The sequence below is a fragment of the Coturnix japonica genome, chromosome 23, assembly GCF_001577835.2.
Source record: "Coturnix japonica isolate 7356 chromosome 23, Coturnix japonica 2.1, whole genome shotgun sequence".
Lineage (NCBI taxonomy): Eukaryota > Metazoa > Chordata > Aves > Galliformes > Phasianidae > Coturnix > Coturnix japonica.
In genome coordinates this window covers 3,098,764-3,122,842 of record NC_029538.1, presented here as the reverse complement: position 1 = coordinate 3,122,842, position 24,079 = coordinate 3,098,764, and the positions used below count along the sequence as shown (strand labels likewise).

The 24,079-nt window shown below is 48.2% G+C and overlaps 1 protein-coding gene across 4 annotated transcripts; it reads right to left on the bottom strand.

Annotated features, from left to right (window-relative positions):
• On the bottom strand, positions 1 to 24,035 carry FHL3 (four and a half LIM domains 3). 4 transcript variants are annotated; one of them, XM_015883660.2, is made up of 6 exons: positions 23,925 to 24,035; positions 2,918 to 3,102; positions 2,674 to 2,848; positions 1,923 to 2,092; positions 1,455 to 1,641; positions 1 to 1,313 (listed from the first exon to the last, which is right to left on the bottom strand). In XM_015883660.2, exons 2-6 carry the CDS (start codon positions 3,071 to 3,073, stop codon positions 1,162 to 1,164), a joined length of 840 nt encoding a protein of 279 aa, XP_015739146.1. In that variant the 5' UTR covers positions 3,074 to 3,102; positions 23,925 to 24,035; the 3' UTR covers positions 1 to 1,161. The 4 variants fall into 4 exon arrangements, with proteins under 4 accessions (XP_015739146.1, XP_015739147.1, XP_015739145.1 ...); XM_015883661.2 differs by having other exon boundaries at positions 2,918 to 3,099; positions 23,925 to 24,026; XM_015883659.2 differs by lacking the exon at positions 23,925 to 24,035 and adding an exon at positions 11,808 to 11,946.
• Between the last annotated feature and the right edge of the window lie 44 nt (positions 24,036 to 24,079).

The following is a 24,079-nucleotide window of genomic DNA, read 5'->3' as shown; positions in this document are numbered from 1 at the left end:
GAGTGTCACTAAAATGGTTTATTATATAAAGCCTTAGGAAACATACAAGAGGCTGACATTCAGGACACTTCCTTCTAGAGACTGCTCCAAGCGCCTCAGAATAGCAAACACACCAACACTCATTTGCCTGCGCCAAACAGAAATTAACTCTGAACACGGAGTTAATAACACTTCAACATGCATAACTTTTTCTGCTTCTACTGAATCCTGGGCAGGGGGGAGAGTCCCTTCATCCCACAGCTGGTTAATAACAGATAATCATGACAAAAGAATACAAAAAGAGGGGGAAAAGAACCAAAAAACGAATAAACATCACAAGAAGATGACTTCAAGAAAAGCAAGGGTTAAGCAGGAAAGCAGGGCTGGGGGAAGTGCCCCATGCAGGGCAGAGCAGGGGGGATGCAGACTAAGCAGACAGCACAAGCTCCCACTGCAGAGGAGCACTGGGGGGGGGCAAGGCTGGCTCAAACCCTCATGTGAGCCTTGAAACACCTTGTTTTAACAGTTAAGGATAGTCAGGGGTTTGGTGCTCCAGCCCTGTGAGCTCTAATGCAGAGCCACGCTGAGCAAAGGGTGCAGCACATAGGTGGCAGAGTGGCTACAGGAATCCCATAGTGGTGACATGTGCTCACGCTCCAGCTGGGTGTCCCCAAGCCTCCCAAACAGGGCAGACAGCCCCGCATGTGCAGGTTGTGCAACTCTGGGCTGCAAAGCCATCCACTGTGCACACACCGCCAAGACCAGAGTGGGAATTGCTGCCCTGCAGCACACAGGGCAGGGAATAAAGAAGAATGAGTGCCGTGCTCAGGGGAGCAAATGCATGCTGCCAGCGTGCAGATCCAGCAGCCCTACATTGAAGCTGCTGCTGCTGCCCTTTGCTCAGCTCATGCCCAGTCAGACAGGAAGCAAAAAGAAAGAGTAAATAATGGGGATCTTGAAGCTCCTTTTCAATTTTATTTAGCTTTGGCTCTGCACAGAGCCACAGTGTAGCATACTCTAGCCTTCAAGGAGGGGCGCAGGAACCTCCTGAACACACCATGGTTCGGGGTCAGCCCTCATCTCCTATGCTTTGTGCCTTGCCCCTGCATTGCTGTCAGGGGTAACTGGCACAAAGACTCTGAAGAATAGAGAAAGCCCCTGCCCCACGGTGTCCTCCAAGGCTCATAGGTCGTTGCTGCAGTCGCGGCACAGGATCTCATCGTTGTCAGGGATAAAGCCTTTCCCCACCAGCGAGGTGTCACAGCGGGCACAGTTAAAGCAGTTATGGTGCCAGTGACGATCCTCAAAGGAGATATATTTACCACCACCGAAGCCTGTGGGAGGGACAGAGCACAGTGTTAAGACCGTCAGGGAGCAATTTGGACAAGCTGTCTGCACAGCTAGAGGTCTTGGTTCATCTCTGAACCATGGCCAGCCAGAAGGAAGTGCACTGTCCCTAGGGCCATCCTGCTCACCTGTGATGGGCTTTGTGCAGGCAGTGCACTTCTTGGCATAGAGGTTCCCAAAGCACTTGATGCAGTAGGGGTTGTCATCCTGGGAGGTGAATTGCTGGCCAGCCAGGGGGGTCATGCAGCCTGTGCAGACAAAACACTCCTTGTGCCACGGCTCGTCCCGGTAGGTCACTCCTCCCTTGGTCAGGGTCTATGGGAAGAAAGCACATGTGTCATCAGGGGCACGACCACAACCTGAGCAGCCATCAGCCAGGGTGCTGGCACCTCAACCATTCTCTGATAGGGTGTGGAGAGAGCTGGTACACAGCCTGCCCATCCCTGGCACTGCTAGAGTGGAGCAGCCTCTGACTGTGGCAGGGCTGGGTTGTGCAAGGGCACCCTGTCCTCTCCTCTCAACCAGCAGATCCCCCTGCTTTGGGAACACGACCCCCCAGAACAGGAGCGTGGCTCAGCCTGCCATGCCAGACGTACCTTTTTGCAGCGAGTGCAGCGAGGAGCAAACTTGCTCTCGTAACAGGGGACACAGTAATAATCCTTCTTGTCTGGGATGAAGGATCGTGATCCGATGGGCTGCTGGCAGCTGCTGCATATGAAGCAGTGCTCATGCCAGGTTTGTCCGTTGTATTCCAGCTTGCGGGATCCTGCAAGAAGAGCTGTGCTCAGAGAGGCATTGGGGGACACTTATGCTCACACAGGACACAGAGGCTTTGCAGGACAATGCAGGGTCCTGCTCATCATGACAGAGTGGTGTGGGCGAGTGGGGCCATGCAGGCAGATGGGGGAGAGACCCAGGAGCAGCAGTAGCCACAAGTGGGGGCTGTAGCAACATTCCCCTGGCACCAATATGGCCACAGCAGAGCAGCCTGTTGTAACCCATATCTGCAGAATGCCAGAATGGCCAAGCAAAGGCACTCCTTTGCCTCAGGCTATCTCCAGAGTTACTCACACGCCTTCAACCATTCCTTCCCTTTTTGTCAGCACATACCAGAAAATGCCCAGGAAACCCTTTGTTATCTCCTCCTCAGCTCACTTCCCCACAAGAAAGGGAAACAGACAGACAGACAGGGCTGTGCTGATCACAGCTTGTTGTCCCACCGGACTGTGCCCAGTCCACGTGCAGTGAAGGAGAAGTGGGAGGGCAGAAATTCAGCTCTCCACTCACTGCCCTGGTGTTGGACCCTGCAGCCCCATGGAGCAAACCACAGTGCCTGCCCACTCCTACCTGGCATGACTGTCTTCTCACAGGCGATGCACTTGGAGGAGAACTCATTGCAGTAGCAGTCATTGCACAGCAGCTCCTCATCCTGGCAGGTGAAGGGTTCATCAGCCAGCGAGCGGTCACAGCGGAAGCAGCGGAAGCAGTGCTCATGGTAATGGCGATCCTCGTAGTACAGCTCCTGGAGAGGACAGTAGGATGAGATGGGGACGGACACCTACGGACTGCACTGCCTTGTTCCTGTACTCACCCTGCAGTCGTGGCCTATCAGCTCCTTGCACTCATCACAGGTATTGGCGAAGTGGGCATCGTAGCAGGGGATGCAATATGGGCCGTTGTCCATCTGGATGTACTTGCGCCCATACAAGGACTCCTTGCAGTTGTCGCAGTCAAAGCACTCGGTCATGGTGCCGGTCTGAGGGCTGCCTTCACCTGCTAAGAGAGCAGCAGAGTGCTTGCTCAGAGTTGCTTTGCACTGCCTGGGATGTGCCTGCAGTGCCCCATGTCCCCGAGACACAAGAACAGGACAGGGAACTGAGTTCTTGCAGCTGAACACTCTCCCCAAATCTGCTTGTGGACAGCTGGGATGGATCTAACCACACGAGCACACTCAGAGAAATCCAGATGCGTGCACACAGGGAGCTCTGCACTGTTTGGCTCTTTGCTGGGAAACAAAGGGTAAACGAGGATCAAAAAAAGAAAGAATTGTTTTCCACATGCGACAGCCACCACCAGCCTCCTTCAGAGACCCCCACTGAGCCCCCCAAGGGCAGGACCCCTGCGGATGGCCCCAGGCTGCCGCTGCCTGATAGAGCTGCAGCATTCAGAGCTGGAACAGCTCCAGGACTTTAAAGCAGCTGCTCAGCAGGGGAGCTGGAATTGGGCACCTCATGCTGCACCCGGCTGCAGTCATATCCCACCAAACCTCCTTGCACGTGTTGCTCCACGCATTATGTTGCTCCATCTACAAATTCTTTTCAGGGAGCAAGCAGAGGGGAGGGCATGTACTTTACAAGCAAGAGAGGTGTTTGGGGTTTGCATGCAGATCTGAATCTGACATCGCTCTTTGCCCCCTTCTTCGTACAGAACTCGGGTGCTTTCTTTGGAACATTAATTCCAGAACGAGAGTATCTTCCTGCTGTTTGGTTGAACCTGGTTATTCCTAAATATGGAATTCTCCGCTTGCAAATTCACACCCTAATGTAATACCAGCTTGCTGTCAAGTGCAGACAAGCCCATGGAATTACATCTGAGCAGTCATGGCACAGCCACACGCTGCAGCTCCCTCCAGGATCCCACTTGCTCCAGGAGGAGCCTTGCAGCTCCATCCCCAACCCAGTGCCTGGGGGGGCCGGGAGCCCCCCACTTCATGCCTGCTGCCCTGAAGTTCCCCCCTGGGGCAGCAACAATCCATTGGCGCAAGGCAGGATCTGCTTCAGACAGCTCTGAGTCAGGCAATGAGTTCCCCAGAGCTATTCTTGGTCAAGCTTCATGGCTCCCAGCTGTTGTGAAGCCTGGTATGTGCTGATAGCACTACTGGGGAATAAATCCAGCGTTCCCACATGGCTACGTGACCAGCGGACAGGGAAAAAAAGTCCCCATTCAGATGCTCATTACCCAGCTGCCGCCTGCCCCAGGGGACAGCTTCATCCCCACTGGCAGCTCGGGGCTACTGCTCTGCCTCACAGCTCCCAGCCCAGCACTGGGATGGGGCTTTATTCAAAAGAGCCAGTTAGATGCTTGTGCCAGTGCTCCCCTTGCTGCCACAGATCTGTCCCCAAGCACCCTCTCCCTTTGTGGCACCCACACCCCCCAGTGCTCCCCCCTGCCACCCTGCTTGCCTTCAACTGCTGCAGATACCTGGGACCTTTCTCTCTGGTGAAGAAAGCAAATGAAATTACCACTCTTCTCCTCCCAGCCCTGTTGAAGAGAAGAACTTTCCAAGGTGTGTCTGTAATAAAAGGGCCTCTAATAAGCACTCCTGCCCTGGGAACCATGATACCGCCAGGGCTTGGAGCTACTGTGTTTGCTTAATGGGCTGTGCTGTCTCTGAAGTCCTAAAACATGGGGTTAGAGAACATCAGGAAACACGAGGGAAGGGGAAAAAAGCTTGATGGGAGAAGCCTTGGCTTCTGTTGGTGAGATGCACTCAGTCCCTGAGTGCTGCTGGCCGTCCCTCCTTGTGTCCCCAGCAACAAAGCAAGGACAGTGAGGTGGGTGGTGATGCTGCAGGAGCGCATGGAACAGGGAGCAAAACCCATAGAGAAACACTTTGAAAATGGTATTTCAAGTTCTGCTCAAAAGCAATGGCCCGAATGGTACTATGCCAGAACCATACCCACCCTGCTCACAAGGGGCTTGCACTGTGCTGGTGTGCCAAAGACTGGGAGAAATGGGTGCACTGGAAGCAAAGCGCTGCTTCCTTTCTGCTTCGAGCAGATCTGGTTCTGTTGGTTCTAACTGTGAGGTGCAGGGTTGGCAGAACGAAGCATCACACGGCTGAGGCTGCTGCGAGAGCACACAGGATCAGACCCTGTGCTGCAGAGAATAAAACCCAGGCCCAGGAAGTTTACTCAGAGTTATTTGTCTTAGATAAGCTGCAAGGAAATGATCTGTTTGCTCTCTTTGTTCTGGTCATGCACGCAGCGTTGTGCAGCAGTGACAAATCCTGCACGACACCACAGCAAACTCCACATCTTCACCCACGGATGTGGTCACCAAGGCACAGAGAAAGGTGAGAGAAAAGAAACACAACAAAGGAATAGGTCGAAAGTCCCAATTTCTTACTGTGATTGTAACGAGGATCTGAGAAACTGTTTTAGTTTGTGAAGACAATAAGTGGAGTTTTAAAATGCATTAAAAATCTGTCCTGGCTTCAGGACCCTTTAAATTGATGCTGAGACTTTAGGGCTGTCACCATGCACACTAATCAGCATGTGCTGATACTCTGCAGTCTGCACCACCCTGTAAACACCAGTTGTGAGCTAGGCTGGTGTCAGCAACGCCTCCAGACACCAACCAAGGTGTTGCCCCAACCTGATAGGATTCCAAAGAGCGTTCACCCACTCACCCATCTCAGGACAAGGGCTGCCAGACTTGGGGCACTCCTGCAGCTGTCCGAGGGCAGAAATAACATCTCTCTGCCTGCCAGCTGCCCACCCAATCCTTCTGCCTGACAGAGCTGTGCTCATAGAGGAAAGGAAGCTCAGTTTCTCGCCTGTGCCCAAGAACAAACAGCTTTGGCAACGAGAGCTCCCCTCGCAAACAATATTTAAAGTGTTCCGGGATGCAAACCTGATCAGGCTGGAACAGAGCTCAGAATAGCTGCACGTATGGGAAAGGTCAGCAGTTCGCCAAGGACGCACAGCAGAGGCTGCTTTCTAATTAGAGAGTACCAGGCACGTAACACCACGCCGGTGTCATTGTGCACAGCAACACCTCAGAGGGCTTAGCAACAGCCCCAGGAGATCGTTACATTCATTTTAGTGTCTTGAACTATTATGCAAAGAATAGATCCGGGGCCAGACTTTCTGCTGCATACAATCACTTTAGAGTTTAAGCACTTTTGGAGTGAATTCGGGCTACCATGAGGTCTCACACACAGTGTGAACCTATAGTCCTGTGTAACTCCATATGCGTTTGTTGTTCGTTGTCAGGTCACAACCAGCTGCTCCACCAGGCGACCCCAGAGCAACCCAACAAGGCTATTCCCAGGGAAGCACTTAATCTTCCCAGGACACAGGAATAGAGCTGCCTTTATGTGTCGGGTTCCTGCCTCTCTCCTCACTCTGCCTGCTGCCCTGGCGCTCGCGCTTCACACCTACAGGCACGCGGTGGGCACAGTGCAGTGCTGCAGGACAGGCTCCCATGTAAGGATGAAACCTCCTGGCGAGGCAGCTTTGGAAGATGGTCCTCAACGTGCTTCGAGGTCAACAGAGGAGAATGCTCTTTGTTCCCCTTGGCTTTCCAGAAACATTATGGGTGCTGGAATCCGCGTGACATTGTTTCTGCCTCTCGTCCAACCCTAAAAGGGAAACCAGCTGCTCACTCATGGGAGCAGCACTGGCCCCTGCACGAGGCTGGGGATTGAAAGGCGTCCCCCTTCCCACCTCTGGGAGCCACATGGGGATGGCTTTTGCCCCTCTGCCCCTAAACTTGTGAGCTGTAGGCCTGGGCCAGCAGTCCAGCATCTGTGCTGCTGCAAAATGCTGCCTCCAGGTGAGAGCTGGGGGAGGCAAGAGGCTGCCAGACATTTCACCAGCTGGATCCTGCCTGCACGGAGCCCCGCCTGCTCCGAGCATCCCTGAGTCACATCCTGCTCACAGCTGCACCTCCCAGCTCCACGGGTGGCCCATAAGAGGACATCAGGAGCAGCAGAGTGTGAGCACAGCTCACCTGCACCACTGGGGTGCTGTGCCCTGGTTTGCAGGCATCCAAAAACCTGCAGTATTGTTGCTTCTCCAAGCACAAGGAGATAACTGCTGGCCTGGAACTCTGCAATGCATCCATCGAGATGGCTGCCACAGCTGTGAGGAAACACCCTGCACTGTACATAAGATCTGTGATCTGGATTCTCCTTTTATGCCTTCTTGCATCAGAATCAGTGGTGCTAATTCCGGAAGCAAAACGCATAACTTAAGTACCCAATGAATTGTGCTAGACCAGACACACTTCAGATGATCTGGAAAACAAATTGTTTCCTAGTTGAGATTAATTTCATGAACTACTATAAACAGTGAGTCAGATTTCCCAGGAAAGTCAACACACTTTTGAGAGACTGTATGCAGAATCTGCACTTTGCACATGGAAATAGCCTCACCCTTGATGTGCTTAAAGACTTTCCAGCAGACCTGGGCAGGCTGGCAGAAGTCCTCCCTGCTCCAGAAGCTGCTTTGCCCATATGGACATAGTAGAACTGTCAGGATGTGCAGGGTTCTGAGGCACTCCAAGATGCCGTTCTGGTTTTAGAGCACTGCTGAGTTCATAGACCTTCATCCCCTGGTAATAAATTCCTCATTCTTTCTCTGAAGATAAGGAAACATAAAACTTGACTAACATGAATGGAAAACCTGCTGCTACTAAGACAGGCTCTCACAAAGCAGCATCCCCATACAAGGTAATGGCACAGAGTTCTGAGCCAGTGTTTGTACACACTGTGACATTTGTCCTTTACAGAAAGAACCTCTTTTTAATGAGGCCACTCTGCAAGGGAATCCAACTTTCCACACTGCTGCGGAAAAGAGGGTGGGATGGACTGAGATTCAACAAACCCTGCCTTGGGTGGAAGGCAGAGCTGCAAGGACCCACTTGGAACAAGCACCCTGTGTCATTCTGCTGGCATGGAAACTCAACATTTCTTCAAGAGATCAGCTGTTAATCTTATTTCAAATGTATACAAAGTAAGCAAATTCTGTGCATGCAACAGGAAGTCAGGAATTGAAACCACTTGTCCCCCATGATTCAAACCGACCACTTAATTCGAGGAGGAAGTCCAAAAAGCAGAGCAGTTAAATACAAACACATCAGAAACTTCTCCTGAGCAAAATGAAGTCTCATTTACCAGATGGTCAAGAAACATGGGGCTTCAAAACGTGCCTAAGGAGATTTCTGCTGGTCTATGAAGAGGTTTAGGAGAGAGTGTGGCCCAAGTACCTGACCCTGTGCCACACCAACTGAGCCAAGGGAGGCCCCGCTGGCAGCAGCTTGCAATGAGCACTGCTGCTGGAGGTGGTACTGGCTGCAGTGTAGCAGCTGCAGACATGGCCAGGGTGACCATAATAGGAAGAAAGACACTGGAGCCAAGTTTCAAGGAGTGTGACCGAGCACGGGAGCTTCAATCAGAGGAGATTCACTGCTTGGGACAGTGACGGCTGGATGCATTAAAAAAGCCTGAAAAAGGAGTAAGAATCAAGTGGGCAACCGCTTTCTGAATGCCACTTGAAAGAAGGGTATTGTCTTATTCGATTATGGGAATAGGGATACCAAAAACATGCATGCTGAGAGCACACACGGTCTTTAGACTTGCCTCACTGAAGGCACCATGCTTAGGGAGTCTTGGCCTCAACTGCAGTGCTATTAAGATAGATGGGCCTGGCCGTTCCCATTTGGAGAACCTGCTAGTAGCAAATCCACACATTTCTTTAGTTTCCCCTTGTTTTCCTTTTTCAACTAGAAAATCAGGCAAGAATAAGGAATATATTTATTACGCAGGGCTGAATAAACCTTTCAGATGCACTGAGCAGACCGTATGCTTACCAGTGTCCTACTTGCAAGAGAACACAAACAAACCCTAAAGATAGTCATCAAAACAAATTAACGGGCAGCAGCTGGCCTCCAGCCCCTAGGTTTCATACCAGGTCCAGGCAGGAGCTAATCTGGAAAGTGCCTGTTGCTTAGAGGTGGATTAATCTATCAGTAAGCCTCCTTTGCCCTTGTCGTTACAAAGTGATGGACAAGAAAAGGTGGTGGGGGATCGTAACTGGATGAGGGTTCAACTAGAAAGTCATAAAGAGGGTATATATAAATGCAGATGAAACTGCAAACTGGTGCTTGTGGGCCTCGTGTTACCTCGTTGTTGTAGCATTGCTTTTCTTGCTCTGTGTGCTGTAGCCCCGTCCCAACCTATCAGGATCACAATGGGGCACCTGCGTGGAGGCAGAGTTCTCCACCAAACAAATGTATATCAAATATACGTCCACAATAAGACCAATAAACCAACCAGCCCCACATTGATGACCATAAAACCCAGCTGACTTGGTCCATGGCCACACAGACGCCTAACTGCTTACCCAACTGCAGGATGAAGGCTCCAGAAACAATGTCTCAAAACCTCTTTGCCCCAAGAAATAAAGGTCAAAACAAATACACTACAACTCAAACATGAAAGCATGACAGGAAATGACTAACTGCACACTGAGGCCAACTTACCTTCGTCTTAGATCTACCCACTACACAAGGATCCTGCAATACAAACAGACACCACAGCTTCCATGCAGAAAAAAGAATCAGGCTGCTCGAGGTGCTTGCTATGGGGTGCAGACATCACTGCAAAACCAAGGCATTCTGCTTTATTTCCCTAATGTTCTCTTACAATTCCAGCTCTGTGCTGTAGTTTTTGTTTCCTCTAGCTGTTTTGAGGATGAAGCCATTCTTAGTTCAGAAGCAATGAATAATTTAAATTTCTTTTTACAAAGCGTTTTGTAGTCCCTGAATAAAAGGTTACGTCTCTGTTTTGCACAGGAGCCTCAAGCTTGTCTCTAAGCATGCATGAAAATCAACCCATGGACAGGCTGCAAGGGGTAGATGCAGCCATGTGCATGCGTTGTGCATCTATGCTGAAAAGCAATCCTGCATGGTCTGAGCCCAGCCCTTATTAATCACCTTCACCTGAGAGCCTGGCAGCCCTTTAGTTGACTAAGGATCCATTCAACTTCAGTTTTCGTTGTTGATGCTTTATTAATACACAAAGTAACTTTGATCTACAGGAGCAGGAAAAGACATCTAGAACACACATCTTATTTAACAATTGCCTATTGCTTCAAGGGCAAAAGGATTTTCTTTTTCCCCCAGACCAAATATTCTCTTTCTGAGTCAATTCCCTGCCTCCCAAGCTGTAGCATTCATAGTCTCCTATATAACAGTGATGCTGAGGAAGGTGGATGGCACCGCATCTGCATACAAAACCAGCAGAGCAAAGCAGAAGCCAAGGTGATAGGGGAGACACTGCACTGCCACTTGCATGCCATGCAGCTGCCTTCTTGCTGTCTGATCACCAGCCAGGGACCTCTTTGCCTCTGCCCTCACTTCTTGTGCAACAGCCTGCAGTCCTGCCTACCACACTTCTTACAGCTGCTGTGTCCCTCGCAAGCAAAGGCAATTACAGCTTTGTAACCCGCAGCATGTGAGCACTTCTAATTCTAGGGAAGGACTGAATCCTGGCAAAGACAAACTGTCTCAGGTTACCATCCCAAGAACCACTCGCCTGTGGTCCGAAACACAACTAAGATCTTCTGTTGCCTGGGAGATGCTGCATGTGCCAGCTGCAGCCGTCCCTAAAAAGGCAGCACTCCCAAGGACAGCGAGCCAAGCTAAGAAGGACATGGCACGGGAAGAGGGAGGTCTCCTGGAGCCATTCTCCTGCTAATGTAGACATAAAGTAAGTTTCAACCTTCTAGAGTTAATCATCTCTCTGCTGGGTGATCTGCTCATCAATAGTCTCCTTGGTAAAGCACTTCTCACTTAGACCCTTAGTGCTGCACGCTTTAAGCTGCAGAAGTTGTGATTATTGTGTATTCTACATAAAACCTCGAAGAAATAACCCACTGCAAGCACTAAAAATAAATGTGCAGAAACCCACATGCTTTCCAGTTCCTGCCATACTTTGAGATGCAGTCTTTGGTGGTACTTCTGAAAGGGAAGACTTGCCACATTCAAAACATACAGTGAAAGCAGCTATTATAAACGGGCACAAGCACTCACAAAATAAAGCGTAAATGCCTCTACATCACTAACACACTAAACATGGAGTTTCCTGTGTGTGGAGGAGCCACAGCCCCAAGCCCTGCTGCTGGCAGGTGCCACTGCAAAGTACTTTTGCTGACTGCCCAGAAACTCAAGAACAGCTGAAAAGTGCTCCTTTGCAGAACAAACACACAGAGATAAGAAAGAGTAACACTAACCAGCCTTTGATCCAGGCCTGTGGCTCATTCACAGAACCTCATAATCATGCTTAAATCTGAGATATACAAGGAGACCCACATAAAAAGGGATAGATCCAAAATTGGACTCTTCGAAACTTCTACATGAAGACTTCCACACAAAGAAGAGCTGATGTCTCAGCCCATGAAGCAGAGGTTGCAAAAGTACGTCCCATTTCTTTGCTGTGGAGGAGATGCTCCACACTCTGTCCCTGAAGGAAGAAGCAATAGCAAGCTGCTCTCTGCCAAGAGTTGCAGAGTTCCCAGGGCTGGCTGCATGCTCCTGCACTCCAGCACATCGGGCTTCACTACAGCAAGAAAACACCAGCACCCAACAAACCTCCCTCTGCTCTCCTCGTAGGTCAGACCAAAAACCAATCTACTCACAGTCAACGTGCCCCAAGCTGGCAGAGATTGGAACCCAAACCTCCAGGCTGTTGTTACCTTGCATTGTGGCAGTGAAGGATCTGTGCAGAGCCTGGGGATGTGCTGGGGCAGCTCCCACTGACTCACAGTGCAGGCACTATCAGCAGGTGCAGTGCAAGGGACTCTGTCCTGTAAGCACCTCACTTGTAGAACGCTCGAGTGCTCGCCCAGGAACAAAAGCAGCCACATCATAAACCAGATGGTGACATCAGCACTGGGATTTTATTTCCTGCACAGGTTCAGATTTCATTACTTGTGACATGAAATTGGACTCTTACAATTCGAGTTACTCTATATTTTCATAAAGGGCGCAGGAATCCCTGATTCCAATTTGTTGGATATAAATTGCTTCTCAACCTCCTGAAGACAGCAGCGCTCACTGATTTCCACTGGAAAGGGTCAGTGCAATTTGTACAGCACCATCCACTTGGGGCCCAGCTGTTCAAAATCCCTGGACTGCTCTTTTCCCTTCTTATTCCAAGTTCTGCTCTGCATCTCCTTCCGAAATTAAAGCTCAGAGTTATCAAGGATCTGACAGCACGTATTTCATCACTCCTGGGTTGAGTCATTGTTTCGGAGCACAGAGCATGATGCAGTGTGTGCTTATGGTCCAACACCTCTGCCAACATGAAATGCATTTCTGATTTTCCACATACAGCTGCTCAGGCTCTCCAAAAGCAACACATCCAAGACTTCTATACAAGCCCAACAGGCCAGAATTAATCTTCCTGTGCATTACATGATGTTTGCACAGGGTTGAGAAATACTAGAAATAAAAGTTCTCTTGGCTGAGTTACATGCAACACAGTGTACTTTCTGCTATTAATGACTTCAATAAGTACCTCTGACACTTCACATATTCCAGAAACCTCTTGTTTAGGCATCACAGCAGTTTTCTTAGTAGAAAAGTGTTCACTGAGCTAAAGTTAGCCACCGAAATGTCTTAGATTTTAATTACTGCCTTTTCTATTTGAAGTTTAATATGCTTGGAAAAGAGGCAGGTAGTAACTAACCCTCACCCAGGACACAAACTGAAGATTAGTTTGCTTGGAAGGAGGTTTAACTCCCTGACATCCCATCACAAACAACACAAGTACATATGGTGACCCAGTGCAAGACCATAAACACCAGAGTGCTCAGTTTCCACAGACCTGACATCCCATTCCTCTCACAGGATTCTTGCTTGGTCAGTTCCCCAGCAGCTGTCACCAGCAGGAGCACTACTTACCCTTACAACACCTGCAGGGCACGGAGCTATTTTATCTCCCTCCTGGGATTTGCACCTCAAAGGTTTTTGGCACAAGGCAAGCTTGGCAGGGCTAAAAAAGGAACTAAGATCCACGTTGCTGGCCAGCAACGGAACCAGAAAGCTTCCTTCTCCTCCTGAGATGCAGCAGCATGGAAAACATGACGTCCACTCATGCATGCTACAGATCTATATCCAAACAGAGCCCACAAGCTGTTCTATGTGAGAAGCAGGGGGGAAAGAAAGGTTGAGGTGAGCAGACCCAGCACTGTGGCTGAACCTGGGCTCCAGACCTTTCACCTGAGCAATGAGGAGTCTTTGTGTGTAGCTCCCAGCACTGGAACTTTGGGCTTTCAAAGCAAGAAGCTGGAATACAGCACCGCAGCAATGTAACACACAGGGCTACACCTCAGCTCAGGCTGTGTTAAGTCTTAAGACCCATTAAAACCATTTCTTCCTTAACCGAGGGCAGTGGAATTCGAAGGTGAGGTCAAAAGCCCAACAAAAGCAGCTCGGGGCAGTGCCTGGGAGCTCCACTCTGACAATAGAGCTCAGAGACAGCTCGGGGTCTCCTCCCTGTTGTTTTTTCACCACCCTTGTATCCTAAGTGCTACGTAGGAATCCTGCCATCAGCTGTGGACCTCAAAGAGGAATTTCTGTCCTTTCAGATAGACATTTACATTGTTATTTCCTTTCTTTTGGTTCATTAGAAGAGCCTAAAAAGCCCCCTGAAACAGACATTTCTCCCCTGTAGCACTGAGCTATTGATACACTGTTCTGGTAGGAAATAGCACGATCTGCAGGCACCATCCAAACTGCAAGAGAAAATACTGAACCCCAAACATACATAAGGGAAATCCTGTGGGCTTGGATCATTTGAGAAATAAGGTTGCTTTAAAACTACAGGAACAACACATGTCCACAATGGGCTCTGCACTGCAAAGATAGAGTCTGAAAAATCAACTGCCAGTTGCTTTTGCTATTTGCGTTTTGCATTAAGAAATCCCCCGAAGACTTGAGGAGCCAGAGCTCAGCCTGGAAAGGATTTTTATGGTTGCATTGCAAACACACAGAAAGCAGGGATCTCAAATGGAAAGAGGCCATTACAGCAGACATCACTCCCTGGCTCTGCTTGGAGCAGCTGGGATGATCTCTCCAGGTAACCAAATTACTGCTACTAAAACCCATGTTGATATTGAAAGAAATCTGGAGGGAGATGCCAAGTCATCACTCTTCTTCCCAAGTAACAAGATAAGAACCACGTTAATTGAAGAGTTTCTAAGTAAGCACTTGAAATTTGAGTAAACAGATTTTAAATATCGAGAGACCCTATTTACATTCCAGTGTAATAATTAAATATTTAATATCTCGTGGTTCCAGCATTCTAGGTTTTTCTAAGCACTGAAATATTTCGTCATGTAAAAAACATCTGTAGCAGCTGGAAGACATCAATTTGGCTTACGAAGATTTGTTAGTTTAAATGCACATAAATAAAACGCTCATTTTTATTTCCAAAAAGCTAACACTGCTTTGTTTAGTTTTAATAGGGTGTTTAGTGAATAATGTTTTATACTGGCAGGGTATATCAGATCCTACAGTGGCACAAATGCACACAGTTATCTGTTAACTAAAACAAGCCTTGTGTTTAGTTAGAGCTTGCTTGTATTGACTCACCTGAATCATGCAGAGCAATAGGAAAACCAGCCTGCTTATAGTTGAATCCCTACTTGTGTTCTTTCTCCCTAGTTCCCCAGCACTGAAATCTATCTTATAAAAACACTGGCAAGATGAAACTTCTCTTCTGAGCTGGGATTCAGATACCCATGGTACAGAACACCAGTGTCTGTGCATGCCTTTTCTCCCCTAAGAAGCTCCTGCCTAATCTTAGTGCAGAGCTTTAAAAATAAATCAAGTAAACAAGGGGCACTGCTGAGATCATAAAAGGAAGTTGAATTTGGCTTCATACGCACATGGATCACCTTTCTGGGCAACAGTTTGCAAAGGGTTATTTATTAGCAGCTCATTTTACTTCTGCTGGAAGATGCTGAGGCTTTAGCGAAGTTCCTGCAGAGCACGCAGCAGCATTCAGCGTTCGCTCAGCTAATAGTTAAATCACTGCAGCTCTCCGATGACTTGAAGATTATGGGTGTAGGAAAAGGGAATGCTCAGCAAGGGGAACTTTCAGCAGCCACCACCAAACTGTGGTTAAAACAGACACCAATGACTCCATTCAGCTCCCAAACCTCAGACAGTTTCCATTTTCTCAATAACAAAGCATTTTTGTGGGGTGAGGTAACAGGCCTCCATCTGCCAGGTCTAACTCTGCTATGATTCCTTCCGAATGCGGCTGAGTGAGGCCCTGGGGCCAGCAAGCACAAGGCTGGAGTCCCACACACCCAGGGACAAAGGGACAGACGTTGAGAAGAGCCTCCTGGGACTGTCCCACTGGTTCTGCTGGGAGATGGTTGCAATAAGAGCCTCAGATGGGCCCCAAGCAAAGCACAGCTGGAGGGCTCCGGGGACTGAGGAAGGAGCAAGACAGAGTCTGGGCTGGAGCAGAAGGCAGACGGATGCTGGGGGTTCAGCAGTCAGCCATCCATCACACGCAGTCAGACACATGGAGCATGGGGGTTTGGAAGCGATGCGGGTCTCTGAGCACACATTATAAGACAAAGCACAAACAGGGATGTAGCCTCCCAACAATTAAATGCTTAAGGGACGACTGCGCAGGCAGGGCTGTTCCTTCCACACCAAACAGCTGAGCCTCAAAATAGAGGGAAGGAAGGATTTTGGTTCTGCTCTTAATTTCTTTCTGCATTTGGCACAGCTTGTATCCCAGCATCTCAGTTCCAGGAGCACCAAGCACCTTTTGTTTCACATCAGCTCAGCTCTTCCTATAAACAGACACTTCATGCAGAACCACGAAGCCTCCCATCATGACCTCGGTGCCCAATTCTTTCCCATCTCTTGAGGCTTGGCCATCCACCCTGCGTAAGGATGGAGAACACACAGCTCCAGGCTCACTTGTGCAAAGGTAAAACCCTCAGAACAGCATGGCAACGAGTCTGGATGAGCTTGAAGGGAGAGCTGGCTCCACAGCATGCAACATCAGGAAAGGAACTTTATGGAGTATGTCAATCTTCTCATCTTCTGTTATGTTCTTTACCTTTTCCCCCCTGTCCCTGCATACAGAAGCCTTTAAAAAGCAATGCAGGAAATTGTGCCAGACACAGCAGCAGCTGGTACAAGTGGATGAGCAGTAACTTGGGCAGCTCCCGAACCCAGCTCACCTCCAACTTGTGTAAATAGCACCGCCAAGGGCTCTTATTTGCCCCGCTCGGAGCCCTCATTCTGCCTGTGTGACAGATGGCAGCTGAGCCCAAGTTTTAAGAATGACAATTGAGAGGGATTAAGAAATATTTACAGAAAATCCATCCTGATTGCATTATTTCAGTCTGGTACGTCAGGTTTGATATTTACAAGGACAACAACAAAGATTCCCAAGCTGAAACTGCCCCGAAGCCATTTTGCACAAATTTAATTGAAATACACAACCTTCAGATCTCTGACATTACTGCAATACAAAGAATCAATGAGGACAGAAATAACCAACAAGCCTGTAAAAAACACAAGGAGCAGCTCCAACTTTCCTCTCAACTCACCTGCAACCCAAATTGAGCAACGTGCTAATTAGAGAAACTTCACTCCCAGAAACACCAATTTGCTTAACCTTAACCCTTATTTCTGCAGGTCAGACAACCTCCATTTCATGCACTGATGCAAGCCAAGGAGAAGCATCCTAATGTCAGGAAACACAGAACATACTTCCAGCTCTGCTGTTGCTTTCCTGACTGGTCGTGCCACCTATATGTCCAAGTCTTCCAACTATGGAAAGCAAAGGCAATTCATCAGTTGGTCTAACAAGAGCCTTTGCGTTGCTGCAGCTGTTTGTCATGAAGTTTTGAAGATGGTAACAGTGATCTCATTGCTGCTTGGTTCAATAGAAGGTACCCAACTGGATACCTGGAGAACTCAGCTCACTGGTCTTTCCCAGCCATGACAAGACACCTCCCAAGTCTTCCTCTGAAGAACGTTGCTGTCACATCTCAGAAATCCACACTGCTAATACAAGCCTGAGCACAAGGGCAGCCAAAGAGGACATCCATCAGAGATGGGTTCTGCTGGAGAAGGCTCCCCGGAGACAGTAAGAATAGCACGCTTGATCCCAGATGGCAACAATACGCAGTGCACATTTCCAGCAAATCCAGGGATGGGGCAGAGAACTGCAAACTGACCAAAGGCCGCCCTGCTCTCTGCCATCTGCTCTCTAGATGCAGGATCCTCAGCTGAGGCCTTTGGGAAAGGTCAGCAGAGGCTTAAAGACTCTCAAGATATTGCTTTTGTTCTCACTGTTAGCTTCTCAATTCCTTTGTTAAAAGATACGGATCTCTCTGTAAGGCAGCTATTTGGAGCCAAGAGTTTAGATATGATTGCAAAACATATGCTTAAAAGAGACTGGAAATGATGTTGGCAGTGTTACAGAGGGGAGCGAAGCGCAGCTTTGGGTCAAAACAAAAAAAAATAAACCTAAGCTAGTAAAGCAATTCCCATGTGATGGCTTAGAAGAGCCAGCAAAAGCTTCTTCTAGAAAGAAAACAATACTGTGAGAACGAAGCTAACAAGAGCTGGCTCTTGGAAAAATAAAACGGCCAGTAATAAGCCAGAGTATTGCCAACTGCACATATCCAAGAGAATCTTTCTGGGAAACCAGCTCAAGTCGTTGCACTGGAGAGCCCTGAGGGACTAGGGACCTCGAGGCTAAATGCTGGCAAATTGCTTCATCAGTTAAAGTTGGTTTCAGAGTTTTCTACTGCATAAGAATAATTTGTTTTAGCCTACAGGTCTCTACAGAGCAACGGGTGAATTCAGGCTGCTTCCTCTGGGAAGGGAAACGAGGAGCTCAGCAAAGCCCTGCCCACATGGGACATCTTTAGGAGGCTTCCCACCACCACCACCATCGCTTCAGCCTGCCCTGTCAGCTTTGCTCTGCATTACCCCTCATGCCCCTCACCTGCTGGGAACCCCCCTCCAGCTTGTGCCAACAATAGTTGTCACAAAAACAGGATTGCTGTGCTTCCATAAAAGCATCTTCTCGAGACTCATTCACCCCAAATGGACGTAGTCAGAGCAATTATTCTGATGAAGCTTGTTTTCCAGAGGAACGAAGAGGAGACCTTGCTCTGTGTATCTCTGAGAGAGATTAGCTAATCCATCAGGAAAGAGACATACTGATGCAAAGAGATAACGGCAAAGCTTTCGTCTGAAGTCTTCTCTTTCATTTCCAGTCCACTTACTCAGACACGGGAGTATGCAGAGTACAGAAGACAACAAACGGGATCTCTAAATGTTCTTCTGCACTAGCAGAGAAAAAGCCTACACTGGCAGGGGATGGCAAGGCACTACCTAATGACCTTCCTCCTCTTCCAACCCCTTCTCTGATTCATGTTGCCATCTTCCTTCCAATTGACCTAAATAACATGTTCAGGCAGCCCTGGAAGTATTTCCGCCCCATACTTCAATAGCAGCAAGGTCTCCACATCTGGAAAGGGGATTGCTCAGGGAAATCACACCACAGTTGGCTTAAGAGTGCCTTCCTTTCCCAGGAAAGGAAGAGAATCACCCTGTCTTGTCTCATTGCACCAGTAAGGCTTCCTGGCTGCAGGGGAACAAAAGTTGCCCAGAAGCACAGAAAACAATTGTGCTGCTTGCGCCCAAACCCCAGCTAATCTGAACAATGTGGGCAGAGTATTCAATTACCTCATTTCCAGGTGTGCTGTCAGCCTGAGCCACAACTGGCTTGGGATGAAAGAGGAAAAGCTGCTTCTAGATCTGGACTTGTCTGCATCATTTATGGTAATTATTGCCCAGCAGCCTGTAATCTTTTCATGTCAAATCGCACCCTCAGCCCTTGGTCTCTCTACAAACTTTTGATGCCAGAAGAGGCTGAAGACCAGAATGCAGGACCCACCAGAACAGCAGGCACGTCATCCTGAGCCACAGGAAGGAAAGCAAAGCAACCTACACTACAAGGACTTGGGCAGTTCAGTCAGCTTCAGACACAAAGCGATTACGTGTGCTAGCAACATCCAAGTACTTGAAGCAGATGCGTGTCCAAACACTTATTCTACCTGCCCAGCTATTCACTTCAACTCCTGTAAAAGAACGTAGCATTCCATGGGAATCACAGGAATACAGGGAGAATCCAACCCCTATCTCTACATGGTTGTTCCACACTGAGTTTTTTTTGACCCTCTCCAAAACTCTTTACTGTGAGTTCAAGTATTTGTGATAACCCTGTAGGTATCCCACCTCTCTGCAGCACCCCAGACTTCTGGTCAACGTGTTAACTTGCAGCAATGGCCTTCACACTGCATTGAGTAAAAGAAAAGGTAAAAAAATCCATTGACAATGCATTTCTTGTCTACAAGGAAATGTATTGTTGGAGAATACAGGAAAGGCTTCCAGAAACGACACATGGATCCTGGGAGATCAATTTCTTCTTCAAAGTTCTCCTATACAGGAGAAAGGAAGTATACTTGATCTGTACCACCTCATTTTCAGGTAAACTGAGTTTCAAAAACTAAAGGAGAAAACAAGCAAGCAAAACTCACACATCTTTGTGCAGCAGCATGACTGTTTAGTCCATAACAGCTAGACTGTATCTGTTATCTCTCCATTTTTTTTTATTAGCTCCTGTTTACTTTGGCTGCACATCCAAGCAGTCATTTAACCAGGGTGAGAGAGGAAAATCTTGGACTCTTAACAATGGCCAAGCAGTTTAATCTGCCACTGGGGACAATGACTTGCCTCCTATTGGTGTTTAGTACTGGCAGGGTCAAGTGTAACATGTGGTGAAGGAAGCACTAGGGAAGCAGATCTGCAGCCATTCCATCAACACTGAGCATTTCCTTGAGCTATTCAGAGGTCCCTTTCCTCCTTGGGAGCAGAGAATGGCTCCAGATGTCCAGTCACCTGCACTGGCTTCTCTGCTCACAGGATTTATGAGCTTAGGGGCTGCTAACAGCTCAGGTTGGATGCAGCTCATTCATCTGGCTTACAGCTTAGATGCTCAGAACCCAGCTAGGAAGCAGTTAAGATGATGTCCTTGGATGGAAGCTGACTTATGCTCCTGAACTTGAATGGCACTGGGCATAAGCATCACCCAGCTTTTGTCCAGCAATGACCCTAATCAGAAGTGGCTGATTTAAGGATTGCTTTTAATCAGAAAATTTCTAAGTACTTTATATAAAATAAGTCTCAAACTTGCAAGCCTGTTACCATATGCAATGATACATCCAGAGCCAAATCAGGAAGCCAAAGAGATGCTACACTAAGAGCAAGAACATGAATTTAGGATCACTATTGCACTGCTATTTAGATCCCATACTTAATTGTTTCCAATAACTCTCAATTAAGAATTTTATGACTATTAGCTTACTCCTAATGCCCTTGTCCTGTTTCATCCCAGAGTAACACTATCCCTTCAGCGTGTTCCTATTGACTAAGGGCAGAATCATTTGTTAAAGCTGTCCTCCGTTTAGCAAACACCAACAGACACCAAGTGACTCACACAGCAGAGGCAATTCTGCAAGGATGAAATACAGGAAGGTGGAAGCCATGTGGCATTCTTCAGTTTCCCTTCTTTTTTGCAATCAGACCCTTGGTATTTTCTTCGACAGGAAAAACTGACACCCCCCCTTCCCTGTAAACTGCTGACAATTGTATTTTACACCTGGCAAAGCCAGAGCAAAACGGAAGGAAAAGAAGAAACAAAGAACAAGGACTTTTCTCAGCAACTACATCTCCCTAGAACAGAACATTTTTCTTTCTGACTGCTGCTGAATTCACGTTACTTATTAATGGATAAAGCCCAGTAACTATGCATTAGTCATTACAATAAATGCCACTTCTCTACTGAGCACCTAAAGTACAAAGCATGAGCCACCAAATCCAGCATCCCCACCAGAACCTGCAGTGCTGAACCCCTTCACTTGCAAACTCCCAGCCCTTGCCCCTGAACACTGTAAGCTTCAGAAGCAAGCTAAGCTCTCAATAGTAACCAGAAGATTAAATAATACCGATAAAGTTTCCCTGCCCTCTGACAATTGCTTTCCCTTTCCTTCTTATTTTCTCATCCATTTACATTTGTTCTGATGGTACCAACAGACAAAACATTGCTGTCTGTAGATTTTTTTCCAGCCAGGGTCACAAAATTGCAGCTGTATCAGCAGAAAGAGTCAAAACCCTATAAGGAATGAGGAGCCATGAGTGGAAAGCTGAGCAGAAGCAGCAGTGCCAGAGCAAGCTGGTATCTGCAGTGGGCACAGGCAGAGGGTGTCAACCAGGGATACCAAACAGCAGGGGAGAAATGACTTCCTTATATGAGCAATTACCAGAAATTATGAAGCTGTTTGTCCAGTAAAAAAGCTTGGCTTCCATTCAGACCAAGCAGCCAGTCAGTCCCCAGTTTTCTGTAAATATATATATTTGTCTATGGAAACTTTCTGACACGAAAGGTGAAGCAGAGGAAAAAAAGGTTTATACTCATGTCTCTCCTGAGGCTACTGATGCAATTAGGGTTCTTCAAGCATGACCTCATGCAAGCTAAGCACAGCGAAAATCCCACAGACACGAGCAAGAACCCCAGCAGGCCACTATGAAAACCTTGTGTGTCACTGCTGTGATTACCATAAAAGTCCCTTTCCTGGGAGAGGGGGAGCAGGAATCATTTGAGCACTAAGAATAACCAATTTGTTCCATTTTCCTGCTAGTACTGCAGAAAACAGCAGGTCATGTAACAGCATCAGCCAGGCTACAACTGGGAACGCAGCAGAAAGCATCTTGCCTCATAGCACAAGCAATAGAGCGAATCCTGGCTGTGAACTACACCAAGTGCTTCCAAAAGTGGTGCACTGGGAATTCCAGTAACCTGCCCACAGAGGAGTTCTTCCTGAGTTTGATGTTTAAAGGTTCATTGCTGACTCGAAGCTGCCACGTCCAAAACATGATCACTGAGTTTCTACCCCACAGAAACCTACTGCCCTACAGCCACAGGAGGCTCATGCTCTATAGGAAAGAAAAACACGTGTGAGGAGGGCAATTGCCTTCCTTCCCCATGGGGACCTTGGAGCTCCGAGCCCCCAGCTGGAGCCATATCCTCAGTCCATGTGGCTGCTCCAGAGCCTGTTCTCAAACCAACTGCAGCATAAACAGGAAGCTGAGCTGACAGCAGACGTGCTACAGATGGCTGCAAATCCTGCATAGGGAACAGCAATGACCTCCCACCCTCCTAAAGACCCAGCAACCAGCTTGGCCTTCAGGACACAAGCTCTACAGATGCTGTTTTAAAGGCAGGGGAGATGCTCAGGTTTTCCACTAAGAGACACCCAACATGGAGCAATGGTGGTGCCCCAGCAGCTGGGACTGTGGAACTGTTCCCAGGGCATCATGCTGGGGAACTGGAGATATTTCCAAGCACCACCCTGCCTTTAGTTAGTTGTGGCAGGGCTGTGTCACCAGCCTTAAAAGTAGACCAAATTACAGTCCTAGCTGGTAAGAATGAAACCAGAAATCTCCACTCCGAGCTATTAAAACATCTAAGGAAGAAGGGAGAAAGAGAAGGAGGAAACCATATGGTTTCCATCCCAGGAAAAGAATGGCACAGAAAATAAGATGGGGGAACTGTCAGACTTCCCTTTCTCTGCCACCCTGCTGATGGCACATCAGGAAGTAAAACCACATTTTGACCAAGCAAATTAGGGAAATAAATTAGGCAGTTTTCAACACCTTTGTGAAAAGCAGGAAAATATGAGTTGTTTCAAAGGCAGGCTTTTAAAAACTGGATGCTCCTGAGGAAATGCATAAGAAAAGGCTTCTCAAAAGGGAACAGAAGGGGAATATTTGACAGTTGCATATTCATAGCAGCTAAAAGAACCATAGGTTGTTAGAGACACCCTGGACAGGATATTACCTGTGCTCCTATGGAAGGTCTGATTTGGAAACTTCAAAACAGGGAAACAATGAATGTCTGAAACTCCAATTAAGCAGAGAAACACCAGCAGCAACACCTGCACTATGAAGATGAGAAAACACCACCAGGTGCCATCAACTTCGACTAACGTGCTCCATCCAGGCTAACTGTAAGTTACATCCAACATTCCCATCAATTCTCATAACAGAGAGAAATTCATTAACGGAACCATGAGTACAAGACACATACAAAGCTGGAAACCAAACCAGAAAACCTTACCTGTAAGGAAACAACGAGCTGAAACCAAATCATGTTCAGTATAAGGGCGTATAGCAACAAGGAGCCGTCTGACAAAGCAGCGACTGCCAGCTGTGATTGCTGGAGGTTTTGTTTAACAGAACGAAGCGGAGCTTTACCCCGAGACTCCCTACACACATAACATTCCTCTATACGGAGTCTGAGCGTTTCCTTTTGCTTTGCTTTAGAGTTTATCAGCCGGGTAAAGTTTCAGCGCTTTCTTAACGAGCCGCAGCTTAAGCGCTGCATCCTTATAACCGAGCAAAGGGACGCAACGGGAAGACTTCAGTTGTGCTTTCAAGAGAACAAAACCCACCGAGTTGATCCAAGAGGGCTCCCTATGGGGTGATACAAACCCCATATAGATGCTCACCCCTCATAGCCATACTGAGGACCCCCAGACCTACCTGCTCACCCCAGCACTGGGACTTCAGTTGTGCTTTCAAGACAACAAAACCCACCGACTTGATCCGAGGGGGCTCCCTATGGGGTGATACAAACCCCATATAGATGCTCACCCCACATCACCCCCCATAGCCGTACTGGGGACCCCCAGACCTACCTGCTCACCGTCCCACTGCTCACCCCAGCGCTGGGCACAGCTCTACTTCGCTTTACTCCTTAGCACTAAGTGAGGCCCCGCCCGGCTCGGGGCGGAGCGCTGATGAGGGGCGGTGGGTTGAGCCGGGCCTGGGGGCGGTGGGCACAGCAACACGG